The sequence below is a fragment of the Spermophilus citellus genome (genome assembly GCF_964194105.1).
Source record: "Spermophilus citellus genome assembly, chromosome: 3".
NCBI lineage: Eukaryota > Metazoa > Chordata > Mammalia > Rodentia > Sciuridae > Spermophilus > Spermophilus citellus.
In genome coordinates this window covers 103,465,639-103,482,541 of record NC_138184.1, presented here as the reverse complement: position 1 = coordinate 103,482,541, position 16,903 = coordinate 103,465,639, and the positions used below count along the sequence as shown (strand labels likewise).

General features: G+C 48.8%; 1 protein-coding gene across 1 annotated transcript; it reads right to left on the bottom strand.

Moving 5' to 3' along the window:
* Positions 1-2,943: 2,943 nt before the first annotated feature.
* Positions 2,944-6,617, bottom strand: RAN (RAN, member RAS oncogene family). Its single transcript, XM_081286791.1, has 7 exons — positions 6,505-6,617; positions 6,286-6,331; positions 6,115-6,199; positions 5,923-6,048; positions 4,896-5,083; positions 4,590-4,760; positions 2,944-4,496 (listed from the first exon to the last, which is right to left on the bottom strand). The coding sequence occupies exons 2-7, from the start codon at positions 6,319-6,321 to the stop codon at positions 4,452-4,454; spliced, it is 651 nt and encodes a 216-aa protein (XP_081142917.1). The 5' UTR covers positions 6,322-6,331; positions 6,505-6,617; the 3' UTR covers positions 2,944-4,451.
* Between the last annotated feature and the right edge of the window lie 10,286 nt (positions 6,618-16,903).

The window sequence follows — 16,903 nt, the reverse complement described above, 5'->3', positions numbered from 1 at the left end:
AAGTGACAAGAATTCCTGCGTGTCCCACTTAGCATCCTTCCTCAGTCTGCCCTCGTGGGACATAACCAGCAACAGGAGGCGGGAACCATCCTAGAAGTTGACAGGATGTCTCAGACCCTAGTCCTCCTGGCTGGCAACCATGGCCTGGAAGGTAAGACGGCCTAAGTGGCAAAGTGCCGCCAGGGCCAGTCAGCTCCACTGGTCAGCGCATTATGGTCAGCGCATTATGGTCAGCGCATCACGTGCTTTCTTTTAATTTCTACTTTCACTTTCCTTCTCATCAGAGTTTTCTTTGGTTAACCCTATTATTCCCTTAGATTCTGTCACTATAAGTCCATCAGTCAATACTTCCCAAGCTCCAATTTGAGCAAAACAATATGAATTCTCCAAGTAGGGAGTGCACACACCTGGCTGTGCGTAGTGTCTGAAAACACCAACAGGCGCCTGGTGTGTGGCTCAGCAGGTAATGGCATCTCTGCATCCCACACCATGTCCAATAGCGGGCACACAGCGAACACACACACAATTCATAAAATTCCCATCCATCTGCTGAAGTGGGGCACAGCTTCAGAAGTTGAAATTACCTTGATGGGCTGAGTACTGGGAGAACATAGAAGTCGAAAGCACTGGGAGACTAGGTTCCCTGTGAGAGTCAAGCCACTCTGAAGGCTGCCCACAGACACACCCCTGGCCAGAATCTCAGAACTGGCTGATTTAGGGCTATTCACATTGTGGATCACTAATTATTAAAAATAGTGTGAAACCCTCTGGTGGCACTTAGTAGTAAAGAGTGAAAACGAAACAGATTAGCTCTGCGGTCCATCTTGTGAGAATCTGGAAGGACGCATGGCAAGAGTTCACCAGCTCCTCCACCTTGTGCAAAGTGTGACCGCAAGCTTTGACTCTAAACTTCTAATACATGAAGTATATGGCTGTTTTCACTTTTGGGGAAAAAAATGTTCAGACACATCAGGGCTGGAGAAAAGGCAAAAAGCTAATGGTGCCCATGCCCTGGCCCCAGTGCACCCACCAGGCTTTTGTCCTGAGGGCTGGAATCCCATCTTGCCTGCACACGGCCATCTTGCCAGGCTGGTGGATGACGGAGTCTCTGCATGAATGACCTTAAGAGGCAGCCCCTCCACCCATCTCACCCAGCTCGGGTCAGCAGCACCCTCCTATGAACTAGGTGGTGAAGGGCATGCATGTGGGTTTCAGGGCATCTCACTGAGGTGTTTGATGGTCTTTCTGGAATATTGCCCTATTCCAGTGGAGCAAGGCTGCCATTACGGGTCCCTAGGCACCCACTCCTGCAGCCAAACCCTTTAAAAGGTCCTTCAGTGGCTTCCCGCTGTGTTCTGGGTATCAAACCTGTAAACTGACCTCAGAAAGCAGCACGGAAGCCTGTGGCCCTCCTTCCCAGGTCTCTGAGACCAGATTCCAGGGATATTTCCAAGGCATCAGTCTGCCTCTGTTGGGATGCACCCCAGGTGATCTGCAGGATTCCTGAGCAAGGACCTGCTCCTCCTGATGCCCCAGCACTGCTCTGGACGTGGGAAGGAATGACTTACTCAATATTCCAAAAACACCACTTACATGGCATGTCCCACTTCAAGGTAGGGAATCCAGCCTGGTTAACCCAAGATTCCTGCCCTAGGTCCTATGGCCAAACACGAGGCACCGCAGATGGACTCTGGCAAAGCACTGTCCCAATCCTGGACGTCCCACCCTTTCCCTACTCCACTAGAGGAAACAAGCTGGATCAAACAAACCAGATGTGAGCTACAAACCCTGGAATGAAGTACCACCCCGACTTCAGTGGTATGATAGAAGATCTGTCTGCCTCCCTCCACTCAGCCCATCTCTATCCCCAGGTCTCATCTTCCCAAGCACAGAGACAAGAGCCTGGTTCTCATGGGGACTAGCAAGCCAGATAATCACAACTGCATGTTCACTATGCTGGCTGGAGCTAGGAGGGACATGACCACAGACATAGACACTCCACTCTATGCAAAGCCTTCAGGGAGGGAGTGCTGGACGTGCAGGGTGTGCTTCAAGAGCCCAGTGTTTTGAAAAGCAGCACACAAGCAGCCACCATCTTTGGATGCCAGGAGCCAGAGCCCCACTTGCAAGACTTCAGGCCATGTCATGTAGCCAAGATTCACTAACGTCCCCAAGGCGTTTTTTGTGGATCGGGTCTTGAAGTCATGATCCTCCTGCCTCAGCCTCCAGGAGTTGGAGGCATGCACCACTGTGCCTGGCTTACTGGGGAGGTTTAAGTGGTGAGGCTTCAACCTTAAGGTTGAAGGGTGTTCTCACCACCAATGCCTGACAACTGTGAATCTAAAATTGGCCTCAAGTTATGGCAATGGGCAGGATGACCACAGCCCCAAGGCCAGAGGCACAAGGACAGCTTGCTCCAAGCGTACACTGGCAACTCACCTAAGCTCAACCATCCACTTGCCCACAGTCCTGACCTGATTTTGCCAAAAACAACCCAGAAATTGTTCCTTAGTGGCATGTGAGCAGCCAGGAAACCAATCTTCTTTGCAAGTGGTTTATTTTGGGAAATCTTTGCTCTTTCCAGGACATTTCATGATTTAGAAAACCCAAAGTTCACTCGGGTTTGAAATTACCTTTTTCAAAACACATTTTAATAATGAAAAACGCTCCATTTTTTCCCCGTTTAGACATGATACTTTTTCTTAAGTTACTTTGTTCAAATAAAACAATTTCTAGTATTAACTGTGCAGTATAAAGCCTCCAACACTTTCTCCTTAGGTGCTGACTTCTTACAGCATGGGAGAACCCTTTCTGTTTGTCTCCACAGAACAGAATTGTACCCCACATACAGTAGACAATCTGCTGTGCGGCTGACCTGACTTTTCACAGAACCAAGATCTATGCTCACTATTCCTACAGCAAATACTAGAAATGACAGAAAACTCAGGCAAAGTAATATATTTTGCAACAATTTTCTTCCAATGAATGACTTATAAGTACTTTCCCACCACACACTGAACAGGTAAGCAGTGTCCAAATTTTAACTGTTACATGAGACAAAATGTCATAGATACTTGCATTTTATGTTACAAACGTGTCATTCCAATTATAGGAAAACTTTATTTCACAGGATGCTGACACCTGGTTCTGAACACAGCATACACAGCAAATTGGATTTTTAAACCAATCTGTTCATGAAAGCTTATATAGTAACTACATTAAATCTTATTTTTGCTAAAAAGTGATGTCTACCTTCTTCCAAGGTAGGATATTGTCTAAATATAATCAGACATTTAAAACTTTGCAACTGGACTAGAATAAGCAGCTCTTAATGAGATTCCTAAATGGCATAGCAGTTTTGATGGACTAACTCCTCAGACAAGACAGATCTAACTTCTCTCTTCCCCAATTCATCTTTACACATGGGAACCATGCAAGATAAAGGCTCAATCTGATAAGGCTTCACATCCTACTGTGCATTCTGGTAGTGTTCTTGGCTACTGTTTTATTTACACTACCTACAAGTATTCTTTGGGGTGATGGACACCAAAAGCTCTTGTGTCCTTCCCTTTAAACTATCTCTAAAAGTTTGGGAGTACTTGGAAAGCAGCAAGTAAACACGAAACATCTTCCTGGAGTACTGATTTTGGACATTTAACACCAAGAAAAAAGGCAAAGTGAAATTCACACTCATTTCTAACAGAACTTCAAGTGGCCCCAACTTCTGAATGCTCATCTTAAAAGGGGGTCAGTCACCTTTGCCATCAAGTAAAAGCAACCACCACCTTTTAAAATGTCTATTATCTTTATGCTGACAGGTCTCCTGAGGTCTGAAGTTTCTCCCCAAGTGACCTTGTCTGGCCAGGACGAAGATGGGGCAGACATTGTGCTAGCCCAACTGCACCATCACTATTTACACCTCAATTCCTGACCAGTCACATCCAGTTTGTGTGATATGACTCAAACAGGCATAAAAGCAGACACAAAGATTTCAAGTTAAGTCACACAGCAATGACAGTTTAAGAACTAAGATGGCACAAGCTGCCCTACTCTATTGGTTCTGAGTGCTTATAAACAAGGGAGGAATTCACTTGCTTAGATATTTGAAATACAACTTTATTCTGATTCTAAACGAAAAGGAATGGGAATGACAGTAACAAACAAGATTCACCACTGAATATTGTGATGTGACTGTAGCAGTCATATTCGAAACTCAAGAAGGAAACAACTGCGTTCCAAACAGCTAAATATGCAGGTCCAAAAAATGAAGGTATTTTTTTTAACTGCCACATTCGCTCCGAAGCCCATTCATCTCCTTCAGCATTCCACAAATGAAGCACATGTCTGCTTAGCTAGATTTTAGTAAAGTGGCACACACGCGGCACCGCTGACGTCACAGGACAGTTGCCTATAAAACTAGACTTCTGACGCCGGGCTCCAGCTTCATCTTCTCACAGATCATCATCCTCATCTGGTAGAGCAGTTGTCTGAGCAACCTAGAGAAGAAATGGGGATATCAAAACATTCCAGATTAAAACTGTCAGGATCCAAAACAAATCTAAGCATTAGCCACAATAAGAACAAGATACCTCTAAATCGTGCTCGTACTGCGCCGCCAAAGCAGGGTCCATGACAACCTCTGGTGGGGCAAGAGCAGGCATGGCAACAAACTCCAAGTTAGGGTCTCCAATGAGCTTTCTAGCGAGCCAGAGGAAAGGCTTTTCAAAGTTGTAGTTACTTTTGGCTGAGATGTCATAGTACTATTTAAAACAAAGAAGAAACTTTTAAGAAACTCACCACTGAAACAATGCTCATTCATCCTGAGAACATCCAAGCTAACATTCTTTCACCCAATCTTATCTAACTTGTAACTCCGTAAGTTGGCGCTAATATACCTGAAGATTCTTCTTTCGGTGGAAGACAATAGACTTTGCCTTCACTTTCCTGTCCTTAATGTCCACTTTGTTGCCACACAATACGATGGGGATGTTTTCACACACTCGTACCAGATCTCTATGCCAGTTAGGCACGTTCTTGTAAGTAACTCTTGATGTCACATCAAACATTATAATGGCACACTGGGCTGAAAAACATTTATGGCAATCAACACAATCCTAGTTTACCACACAAGCATGGAAGAACCACAAGACTAAAGTTCAATTAATTTTCATCAGCTCTGGGTTATCCCTATACACTCGATTTAAAAATCCCTTCTTCCAATGCTAAAAATGTAAATTTTAAGACACAATATTGATTAAAATACTGCTTTATAAGAAAACATGAAAGACCAGCTTATCCAAACCATTCTCCTATTTCCCCCTAAACACTTTGGGGATGATATGCCTCATCCGCAAAACGTATCAAAAGCAATTAGTGCTCGATCAGCACCGAGATCTGCCCGCCTTATTCTGAGAATAGGACCTAGAAGTACACTCTCAAAAGGTCCTTAAGAGGCTGGATGTACTAGAGAACATCACGCTTTTGTTTCAAACACCCCAGGTCAGGCAGTCTGCTGTCTGCGGGGAGGCCGCAAGGCTTCCTAGACAAGGAACTGCAGGATGTCTATACTGAAGCAGTTCCTCGGCCCTGAGGGGGACGTTCTGTGTCTATCTGCTCATGCACAAGGAAGGGAAGACATGGAAGGAACCCACCACATTTTCATCCGGGCAGGGAAATTCCAAAAGATACTTTTTAGCTGATGCCACAGTAGATCTTATAACAGCCACTCCAGTTTCAAAATCGAGCACTAGGGAGCCACATGCAAAACTTGGTGCAGACAGACCCCGGCTCCTCCGCACCGGGGCTACGGGGAAGGCCCCACGGCACCCGGGCAGCGCCACGGGCGCAGGGCTGCTGCCGCCCGCCCCGCCGTGAGCATGACACAGCACGCGCCAGCGCCCGGCCCACACGCGCGCGGCCCACCTTGGATGTAGTAGCCGTCTCGCAGGCCGCCGAACTTCTCCTGGCCCGCCGTGTCCCAGACGTTGAACTTGATGGGCCCTCTGTTGGTGTGGAACACGAGCGGATGGACCTCCACGCCCAGGGTGGCTGCAAGGCAGGGAGGTCAGCGCGCGCTCCGGGCCCGCCGCCCCGCTCCCCGCGCGCGGCACCTACCTACGTACTTCTTCTCGAACTCGCCGGTCAGGTGGCGTTTCACGAACGTCGTCTTCCCGGTGCCGCCGTCGCCCACCAACACGAGCTGCGGAGACACGCGCGTGAGCCCCGCCCCGCCCCACCCCGCCCCCCGGGCCCGGGCGCCGCGGGTCTCGGCCGGCCGGTACACACCTTGAACTGCACCTGCGGCTCCCCCTGCGCGGCCATCGCGGCGATCCTGCGGACAGCGGCACGTGGCCTTACAAAGGCGGCGGGGGCCGCGGCGGGCCCGGGGCCCACGGAGGCCCGGCCCGCCGCCCCAACGCCCCGCCGCGCCTCCCCGCCCGCCGCCGCCGCACCCCGGCCCGCCCGGCCCGTAGCCCGCCGCCCCGCACCCGGCCCCGCCGCTACCTTCCAGAAGCGTCTCCGTGCCCGTCCGACTGAGGCTGGAAAGATGGCGGAAGCGCGATTCAAATGCCGGAGACGCAGCCGACGCTGAGCGGAGGGCGGGGCCTCGCGGGGCGGGGCAACGGCGCCGCGCCCAATCACGCGGCTCGCGCGCGCGCACGCACGCACGCACGTACGCAGCACCCGGCTCAAGCGGTCGCCGCTGCCGGCTAGCGCTCAAGCGTCTGTGGGTCACGTGGAGGGGCTGAGGCAGGCGCGCACGCGCGCGCGGTGCCGCGCCCGCCGGCTTGGAGGGCGGGCTCTCGGCACGCATGCGCCGACGGCGGGTGGGGCGCCCTGCTTCCGCTGGTCACGCGGGAGGTGGCCAGGCTGCGCGGGAAAGACCGGTGGGCGGGTGCTGCGGAGTCCTGGCAGTCCCCGTGCACTCTTACGCCCCAGCCGCCGCGCCGTGTCCCCGGACGCTCCGTGGGCGGGCCGGGATAAGAATGAATGAATACTTCTATCCTGCTCGCGGCCCACCGCTGCCTCCGCCTGGGCGGTGCCCGTTCCCCGCGCCCTGGGCGGAGGCGGCCTGCTGCGTCCGGCGGGCCGGCCAGGACCGTTCTGCTCCCCAGCAGGGCGGGTGGCCCGAGCCCAGAGCTTCAGGCATTGTCCAAGACCTGATGCTGCTGCCATCCGTGCGCACTGGCCGACCCCACCCCGGCCTCGGGTTTCCATGGTTCGGGAGATGCCCTGGCGTTAAATTCGCGCGCATCCAGTGACCGCCCTCCCCGCCGCCCGGCCTTTAAAAGGCAGGCAGGCAGGCCACGTGTTAACAAAGCTCAGTAGATCCCGAAAGGGCAATGTGGAGAAAAGCAATCACTAAAGGACGCTTTATGTACTTCAACACTATTACGTAATCCTACAGAGAGGTTTTACATGTAATATAATGCCATTTGCGAGCAAATATGTGTGTGTGTGTGTATGTGTATATATATGTACACACACACATATATGCAAACAATTACATTAGTTTTAGGGCTGTGTGCGTAATTTTTTTGGCTGCAAGGGTATAGACCATATCCAAGAGAATAGAAAGAAATGGGATTTGATGGGGGGAGATCAAAAAACACTCAATTTTACCTTAAGTTATATTTCTTGTTTTCCAAAAGTAATTGAAGCAAAAATTTACACTTGCCACTGTGTGCTTCTGGGTGGAAGAGTACCAGGGGCACCCTGCCACACAAGTCATGGAAAATAGATCAAGCCAGGAGCTCTAGTACCCATCCTATTACATGGTGCTCCCAGGTGGCTGGTTTGTTAGCTGCACGCGTCCCTTTCTGGCCCATGAAGAATTCGCAAAGGTCGTCAACATAAAGGTAAGAGAAACAGGAAAGCACTCAATGAGATAGGCATAGGGGATGTTGCCAGCACTACCATCCAGGCGCCTGTGAGCCTGGACATCATGGCTTGGCAGTTTACATAGATACTCGCCTTTGCAAAGTGGATTGCTAACCTATGCTTAACTTGCAGTTTATCAGAATTGCAGCCACTGAGTATGTGCAGGACCCTGAGCCCAATCCCCAGCACCAAAACAAAAGCAAAAACCCCCATCTAAACACAGGTTTGTGCAGACTTGGGAAAAAAGGTGCAAAAGTAGTAGAAGAAATTTCAGCTTATTCTTCTGATTTCCCCTAATGTTAGAATGACTTGATGTTTTCATTTGTCTTTACCATTCCCGCTCTTCTTGAAATATATGTATATAGGTATGATTTTAAAAAATCATGTCTGTGTATGTATATGTATGATTTTTCTTCTGAAATATTTTACAGTGCAGAATGCCCCTCAGTGTGTATTTCTTAAAACCAAGAACATTCTGCTACATAGCCATGTGCATTAATCAAAATATTTTTTTAAAGAAATCAGAAGATGGACATTGTTGTAACTGTTATTTAATGGGCAGACCTAACTTGCCAGTAGTCTCACTTTTATCTGGTCTGGGATCCAACCCAGGCTACCTGTTCCTTTTAATTGTCAGGTCCCCTTAGTTTCTTTCTATGTGGAACCGTCTTTCATGATCTTGACACTTGGGTGGAGAACGGGATGGGCCCATTCTTCTGTGGAATACCTCCACTACAGCTTGGATCTGGAGTGTCCTCCAAAGGTCATGTGTTAAAGGCTTGGTCCTTAGTGTTATGGGAGACAGTGCAAGCTTTAAGAGGGAGAGCCTAGTTAGTGGGTGTTAGGTCATTGGGGGGCACCCTTGAAGAGATTAGTGGGACCCCAGCCCCTTTTCCTTTTTCAGTTTTGTTTCCTGGCCATGAAGTTAATGGGTTTTATTAAAAATACTGAGGTGCCATAAGAAATTGGGCATGAGCTGGAAAGTGGGTGGGCAAGGCATTTACTCCTGTCAAAAGGTGTTCGAGGGGAACCTGGCTAGTAAGCATGTCTGGGTGGCCATATCCTGACTGGGGGAGCTCAGTGATACAAGCTATGCGACTAGCTAATTTTAAAACTGGGGTGGGAAAGGGGATTAGATCCATTAAGGCTCTATTCTGAAAATGGACCACTGGGCTTTGTGTCTCCCACACTTCGCTTCACCGTGCATTCTTCAGGATGTGCAGCCTCACCACAGGCTCAGAGCAGGGGGCAGCAGATCATAGGCTGAAAGCTCCAAACAGCCTGCCGAAATAAACCTGTCCCTTTCTGAGCGGTCACCTCAGGCTTTGTTGTCGCAGAAGGAAGCTTACCAACACAGGGCCTCCATTGGGATTTTCTGATGTCCCTGTGGTTAGATTTGGCTTGTACAGCTTGGTTGGAGACACCACAAGTGTGATGTGGGCCCTTCTTGGCACATCTCAGCAGGCACAGAGCAATCTTTTAAAACCTATCAGGCCACCCTACGTGCCTCCTATAACTGGGCCATGGTTGAGGTTTTCTCGCTCTGGGTGACCTGGCTTGGGCTGGCCTCTGGTGGTCCACCCCCTGGACTCCCATGAAGACCTTGACCTTTCAGAATCTCACCCTAGCCAAGTTTGTCTTTGCTGCTTGGTCTTTGCACCTCAGGGTCCCTGTCTGAAAGCTCTTGCCCCTACCTTTGCCTGACCAAACCTTTCTCACCCCCCAGCTCCTTGGACAGCCCACTCTGACCTCCTAATCTCCCCCACCCCCAGGCATTCCCCATGTCACTGCTTGATTTATTTTCCCCGCAGCACCTGAAAATATCTCATTTAATTATTTACAGGCTTGTCATTTACTTTCCCACACTAGGACAAATGAAGACCCTATTTGTCATGACATTCAAAGTACCCAGCACAGTACCTGACACAAATATCTGTTGAATTACTAAGCACATTACTCTTAACTCTTTCTGAATACAGAAAGAATAACCAGAAACAGCAACAATATTTATATTCTAATAAAAATAATGTGATTTAAATATACAAGCTTTTAGGATTTTTATTTTGCTATTACATTCCTAAGTCTAATCATTAAACAAACATCTACCAAATATAGGGTCCGGCTTTTGTTTATGTAGTTCCCATAAGCCTTGTTGACTTTACAACCAATAAGGAAGCCATCCTTCCTCCTCCTCTTCTCTTGTTTTTTTCTGGTAGTGCTGAGAAGTAACTTAGCAAGATCCTACCTCAAAATAAAAGGGTATATGATGTAGTTCAATGGTAGAGTGCTCCTGGGATTAATCCCTAGTACCCCCCAAAAAGCTGAGTCCCCCGGCATGTACGGTCTCGGGTGTGCTAGGCAGGTACTTTGCCACTGGGCTGCACCCCAGCCCCAAGGAAGCTCTTCTCAAAGATGCCATTATCTATTTCATCCATTAGTCCAGCTGATACATGTCTACAATCATCAAATTAGATATTTGCAGGCTGATGTTGTAGCTCAGTGATAGAGAGCTTGTGTTGCATAAGTGAGGCACTGGGTTCTAGCCTCAGCACTACATAAAAATAAGTAAATAAAGATATTGTGTCCATTTACAACTAAAAAAATTTTAAATTAGATATTTGCTCATCATTAACTTTTTTTTTCTTTATTTCTATTTTTTTTTCTGGTGTTGCTGGGAATTTAACCCCAGGCCTTGCATATGCAAGGTGAGTACTCTACTAACTGAGCTACATCCCCAGCCCTTCATCATTACATTTTTTATAAAGGGAGCACATGGCTGAACAGAATACATGACTTCTTAGCATTAACACAGAATTTGTTTTCTCAAGAGGAAAATGGAAGCCAGGGACCAGATGCATTCCTGTGGTCCAGCAAGAGGTTGAGGCAAGGAAATGGCAAGTTCAAGACTAGCCTGTGCAATTTTGTTCCAAATTAAAAAATAAAATGGACTGGGGATGTAGCTCAGTGGTAGAGTACCCCTGAGATCAGTCCCTCAAACAGAAGCTGAGGTTCTCTGCAAGTTGCAAGAACTGCACCTACCTGTCAGCCAGGTCAGTGCTTCTCAGAAGTAGAGCTTCTGGTCTCGCCCCAGCAACACCTTCCTTGCCATTCCATGGCACCTGGACCCAGCAAGCCCTCATTTGTTCCTGACTCAGGTCTGAAGTGTTTTATTACTGTTTCATGCTGTTACCTTCCCCCGGCTCATTTTGCAGTGCTAGGCAAGTGTTCTGTCACTAAGCTGAGGTCCATCTCTTCAAGCCATTAACTTCTGCAATTTATTTTACAGTGATAGTTAACTAACAACAAAAAATATGAATGATCTCACATAAAAACCTAGGCATCTGGTTTACTTTGAAAACCCTGAGATTGGGAGACATTGGCCCCATTTCTTGTGTGGCTACAGCCATTTGCCCGTGGAAAGCCAATGTCTCTCAAGGATGGAGCAAGCACTCAGTGTCCTCAGGCCTGGGGCCTTCACACCACTCAGCCAGCAGTGCCACTGACACACAGCTGCTCTGTTCCCTCCCTCACCTGCCTGAGTTCTCCAGCTCCAGTGCAGTGAGCTGCAGGGGTGATGATGAAGGAATTCACCACCTGGGGCTTACGGAGCAGCATCTACGCAGCATCTACGTGGTGCCCACTGTGTACTCAGCACTCTCCAGGACTGGGGCAGTGAATAGCCAGGAGATGAATGCGATGAGTCAGCAGTACAGAGCTGGCCTCCTGCATCCCTGGTTGTGTGCAGCCGCGGATTCAACAAAGGGCAGATGGAAAGTATCAGGGAACTACAGTGCATCTTTATTGAACATGTTCAGCTTTTTTCTGTCTTTCTTCTCCAAACAATACACTACTTGCATTGCATGTGCGTCGTGTAAGCATTACAAGTGATGGAGAAGTGCCACACACCTGCAGCTTCACTGCCTGTGGGGGTCCTGGAGCCCATCCCACGGGCACTGAGGGACGACTGCAGGAGAGCCAGTGGTGACTGCTTAGATGGAGGAAACAACAGTGGAAGGGACACAGAGTGTCGGAGAAAGAAGGTGGTGTGCGAGTCGGTGACCAGTGGCCCTCCCTAGGGAAGGAGCCAGGCGGAGGGGGAGGACTCCAGGGAGCGGCTGGGGTGCAGGAATGCACCTGTGCCTTGGCTTCCATTTTCCTTTTTTCCTGATAATCCGGGATGGCGAACATCCAGCAGCTGGGAGGGCTGAGCTCAGAGGTCAGGAGCTGCTCACGTTCTATGAGCCCCTGCTGTGGGCTGTGTGGGTGTCCCAGGTCCTACCCTGAAGTCTCACCCTGAGGTGATGCACCAGGAGGCCGGCTTCCAGAGGCCACTAGGTCATGGGTGGAGCCTCATGTCTGGGACCAGGTCCTTCAGGAGTCCCCAGAGAGTTCTCTCCCTTCCACCATGTGAGGGCTCAGAGAAGCGCCGCCTGTGAACCAGGTGGCAGCTCATCCCTGATGCCAGATCCGGGGCACCTTGCTCCTGGACTCCCTGCTTCTAGAGCTGAGAGAGCTGTCTCTGCTGTCCATACACCACCCTGTCTACAGTAAAGGCCATCTCAGCCGGAACAGACTGACAGTCTCCCAAACTGGGAGTGCCCACTGCTGTTTAGCAAGAGGAACTTCAGCCACGGGGCATTGGCAGGCCACTACAGCACAGTCAGTTTCTACAAAAGAAACCTTCATTCTGTGTCCCAAGCCACCTTAGGAGAAGCTGGTCCAGGGAAGAAGTAGAAAACACTAAGGACTCAGGAGCCTGAGGCAGGAGGATGGCCGGTCTGAGGTCCACCTTAGCAACCTGTCTCAAACAATGAAAAGGGCTGGGGATGTAGCTTAGTGGCAGAGCACCCCTGGGTTCAGTTTCCAGTAATGAAAAAAAAAAGTAGGTGTATGTACTTTTTCAGTTTCAAAAAAACTCTACCTATCTAGTGGTACTGGGACCTGAGCACAGGGTGTTTTACCACTGAGCTATATTGCTAGCCCTTTTAATTTTAAATTTAGAGATAGGGTCTTGCTAAGTTACCCAGGCTGGCCTCAAATGTATGATCCTCCTGCCTCAGACTCCCAAGCAACTGGATTACAGGCTATGCACCATAGTGCCTGGCTTGTGGTACATTTAGTTTTTATTTTTTAGTATTGGGGATTGAACCCAGGGGTGCTTTACCATTGAGCTACATACCAGCCCTTTTAAGATTTTGAGACACTGTCAATTTATTAAATTGCTTAGGGCCTCGCTAAATTGCCCAGGTTGACCTTGAACCTGCAATCCTCCCACCTCAGCCTCCCAAGATGCTGGGATTACAGGCGTGTGCCAGTGTGTTTGGCTTTAGGTACATTTTAAATGCTTGCTTTTAACAAATGGAACGCTTATGAGACTTGCCAACAGCCAATGAATGTAATGTTACTATTCTATTTATAAGGTAAAGACAGGGTAGACATGGCTTCCTAGGGCTGCTGTAAGATAATACCACAAGCTGGGTGCCTGAAAATAAATTTGCTTTTTCATAATCAAGGCATGGGTAGGCCCATGCCCTCCCTGACAGCCCCTAGGGAGTGTGTCCCCTGCTGCTCATAGCTTCTGGCCTTGCTGGCCATCTTCCATGGCCCTGAGCAGTAGGCTACTGGCTTTGGTCAGTTTCTGCTCCTGTATGTCCTGCATCCTCTCCTCCATGAGTCTGTCCCCTTTCCTCCTGAGGACACCAGTTACAGCAGCAGAAGCTCTCCTAAAGACCCCATCTTACCTTGATCTCCTGCAAAGACCTTTTACAAAAGATGTCAGTTTTGCCAGGTACCCATGCTGACGAGATGAGCTGGGTTCAAAAGAGCTGGCTGCAACATTAAGCTAAGAAAACAGTGAGAAATCATGCAACACAGGAGTTTTCACGTGGAGGGTAGGACAGCTCTGTGACCTTAAGGGGCAGCTTCCACACTGGAAGGTGCTGGAAAGAGAGTGCACTGGAATCTCTTTATTTTATAGGGGGACACACAAAGGAGATTCGATGGAATGTTCTTTACCAAATAAGGCAGGGGTTAAGGTTTTAAAGGTGGAGTCTTGCTTCATGATGTCTTGTGGTCAGCAGACTGATTGACATCTTGGCAAGTCACACCATCTCAGGTGCTGTGTGGGGCAGCACACATAGTGAGAGGAGAGGGGCACTTACACCGCTCATCCCAATCAGTGTGCAATGCCAGACCTGTCCCCTCATATAGCTCCAATGTGCAAAGCTCACACACTCAGCTCATGGATGGCTTGCGACAGGTCAGGTTCCTAGGAATGGTGGAGGGAATTTTGAAGATACAATTCAACCTCTAACAGGTTTATTAAAAATTACTCTTTTATATAATGGTCCATAGCTGGGGCACAATTTCAAGGTTTAAGGTTGCCCAACAGGGCTTTTACAGTTCCTGGAGTGAAACTGCTGGGTCAGAATGGACTGTATTTCCTGTTTTCTTCTCCCTGTAAGGTGGGAGAATGGTGTCACACTGTGGTTTGGCTTTTTTCCCTGATAATCAGGGATGTCTAGATTTTTTTCTTCCCAACAGCCATTCTTGCCCAATAGGCATCTCCTTGGAAGTGAACTACTTTTAGCATTTCTAGCATCTTTCTCCTGGACGGCATCATTGCTCTTAAGAGACAGACTTGGATTTGAGCAGTGATTCACAATCAGGCAGCACTAGAGCAGGAGCAGCAGGACTAGGTCCCGGAGTGCTGGAGGAAGTGGCATTTCTGCTGAAGTGGGATGTTCCTCATGTCCCCAGTTAGAGCTGGCAGTCCCTGGAGGGCTGGTCCTATGCTTCCTACTTCTGTGCACATGGTGTTGAGCTTTGGTTTGCTTATGGAGGAGCCCAGGCAGAATGAGGACCTCCAGCTAATTTTTTAACAATGCTAACCCCAAAATCTTGGTGTGTGAACTGTACCCTGTCTCCTTTTCATTCACACAGTGACACGATGAATAACTCTCTTGACAATGGGACAAGGGTTTGTGTGGCTGGCAGAAAAATGGATCTGGTGACATCCAGGCCCCAGTCCCTAGAACCTGTGAGCCTGCCACTCACAGTGCCAGAGGGAATGTTCTGGATTATCTGAGCTGACAGACTGATCACCAGAGTTCTCAAGCACTCAGGTCATTTCTGGCTGTGGTCAGGGAGAGGGATGTGAGGCCAGAGAAGTGAGTGAGGCTGGTCTACTGCACTGACCTTGGGGGGAGGAAATGGAGTCTTTCCTGGAGCCTCAAGGAGCCAGCTCTGATTCCAGTCCAGTGAGCCTGGGCTAGACATCTGACCTTTACGACCCAAACATAGTAAATCTGTGTTGCCTTAAGTCACTAGGTTTGTGGCAATTTGTGACAGCAGCCATATAAAGCTAATATAGTTACTGATATTATATTTTAAAAGCTATTTCCAGATAATATGTTCAGCCCCACCTTTAAAAGGGTAGCCCATTTCTACACTTCAAGTAATGATAAATTAAGCAAAGCTATCACATTCTCAAATGCCATAAAAGCTGATGCTCATTTAAATCTGCATCAATACAGGAGCTGGAGGCAGATTAACCCAGCTTCTGACGAATGGGCAGAATAAACAATCAGCTAGCAGGCTCACCTCTCTGGTTCCCACCTCTAGCCGCCCAGCAGGGCAGCGAGGATTACTCAGGGCTAGCAGGAGAGAAAGTGAACACGCCGGGGAGTAGCCTTTTATTGGGGAACAAGAGATTCAGGGGAGAATTCCATCCAATGAAGGCTGAGGGGGGGCTGCACTCCAAGGTCAGGGTCAGTGATTGGGTCCCCGGGGTCAGTGGTCAGGCACACCCCCACACGGATGGGCTCTCATCAGGAAAGGGTCGGGAAAGCTTCCACAGTGCCAAAGCTCCTCAGGCCCTTAACGGGAGTCACCCAATCACGTGTTAGAATGGCTTCCCACAGGGCAGAATAAACAATCAGCTAGCAAAACTTCTCTTTCGTTATGGCTATTAATCTGAATGGATTTAAATTATTTCCTTGTTATTTCATTTAGTGCAATAAAAATAAGTTAGAATCACAGGTGTTTCTTGTGGGAAGCCGTTCTCACACGTGATTTGAGCTACCTCCCTGGCTGGGTGTGAGGCGCTTAGATAAGCTGTGTCAGAGCCTTCCCCACCCTTCCCCAGGCGCGAGGGCTTGTCCATGTGGGGGTGTGACTGACCACTGACCTGAAAACCAATCACTGACCCTGACCTTGGACTGCTGCTGCCTTCGACCTTCATTGGATGGAATTTTCCCCTGAATTTTTTTGTTCCCCAATAAAAAAGCTCACTCCCTGGCGTGTTTCTCTCTCTCTTGCTGGCCTCTTGTGTAAACCTTGCTACCACATCAGATGGCTAGAGGCAAGAGCTGGGAGAAGCCGTCTCTGAGCTGGGCAAACAAAAGGTAAATTGAGAGTCATGTGTCTTTAATTTGAACTCACTAGTTAACTTTTATGTTTCGAACCTCTAGTATGAAGCTAGCGTGCTGGTTGAGTGGCTGAGTTTCTTTCTCTTTTATTGGTGACTGAACCCAGGGCCTTGAGAATGCTAAGCATGAGCTTAGCCACCAAGCAGCATACATCCCTGGTACCGCCCATCACAGAACTGTCGAATAAGCAGAACCCTGCTGCTGACCAGAGGTGCCATCTTGGACAAGCTAGTGGACACCACTGGCTTATGTTTTCCCACTGGTGATGTCAATAAGGCCTTCCCATGGGGAAGGTACCTCACGGTCAGTACTCTCCATTAACACATCTGGCCAGTGTATGCACCCTGCAAACAAGGCACATGAGGCTGGGTAATTCCATAGCTCATATTTTTTGGGGGCGGGTTCTGGGGATTGTACCCAGGAATACTTTACCACTAAGCCACATCCCCAGCCCTTTTTATTTATGTATTTTGAGACAGGGACTTGCTAAGTTGCTGAGGCTGACCTGGAACTCAGGATCCTCCTGCCTCAGCTTCCCAAGTCACTGAGATGACAGGCTGTTTTAAATATTTAAGATAATTTGTAAACAAAAC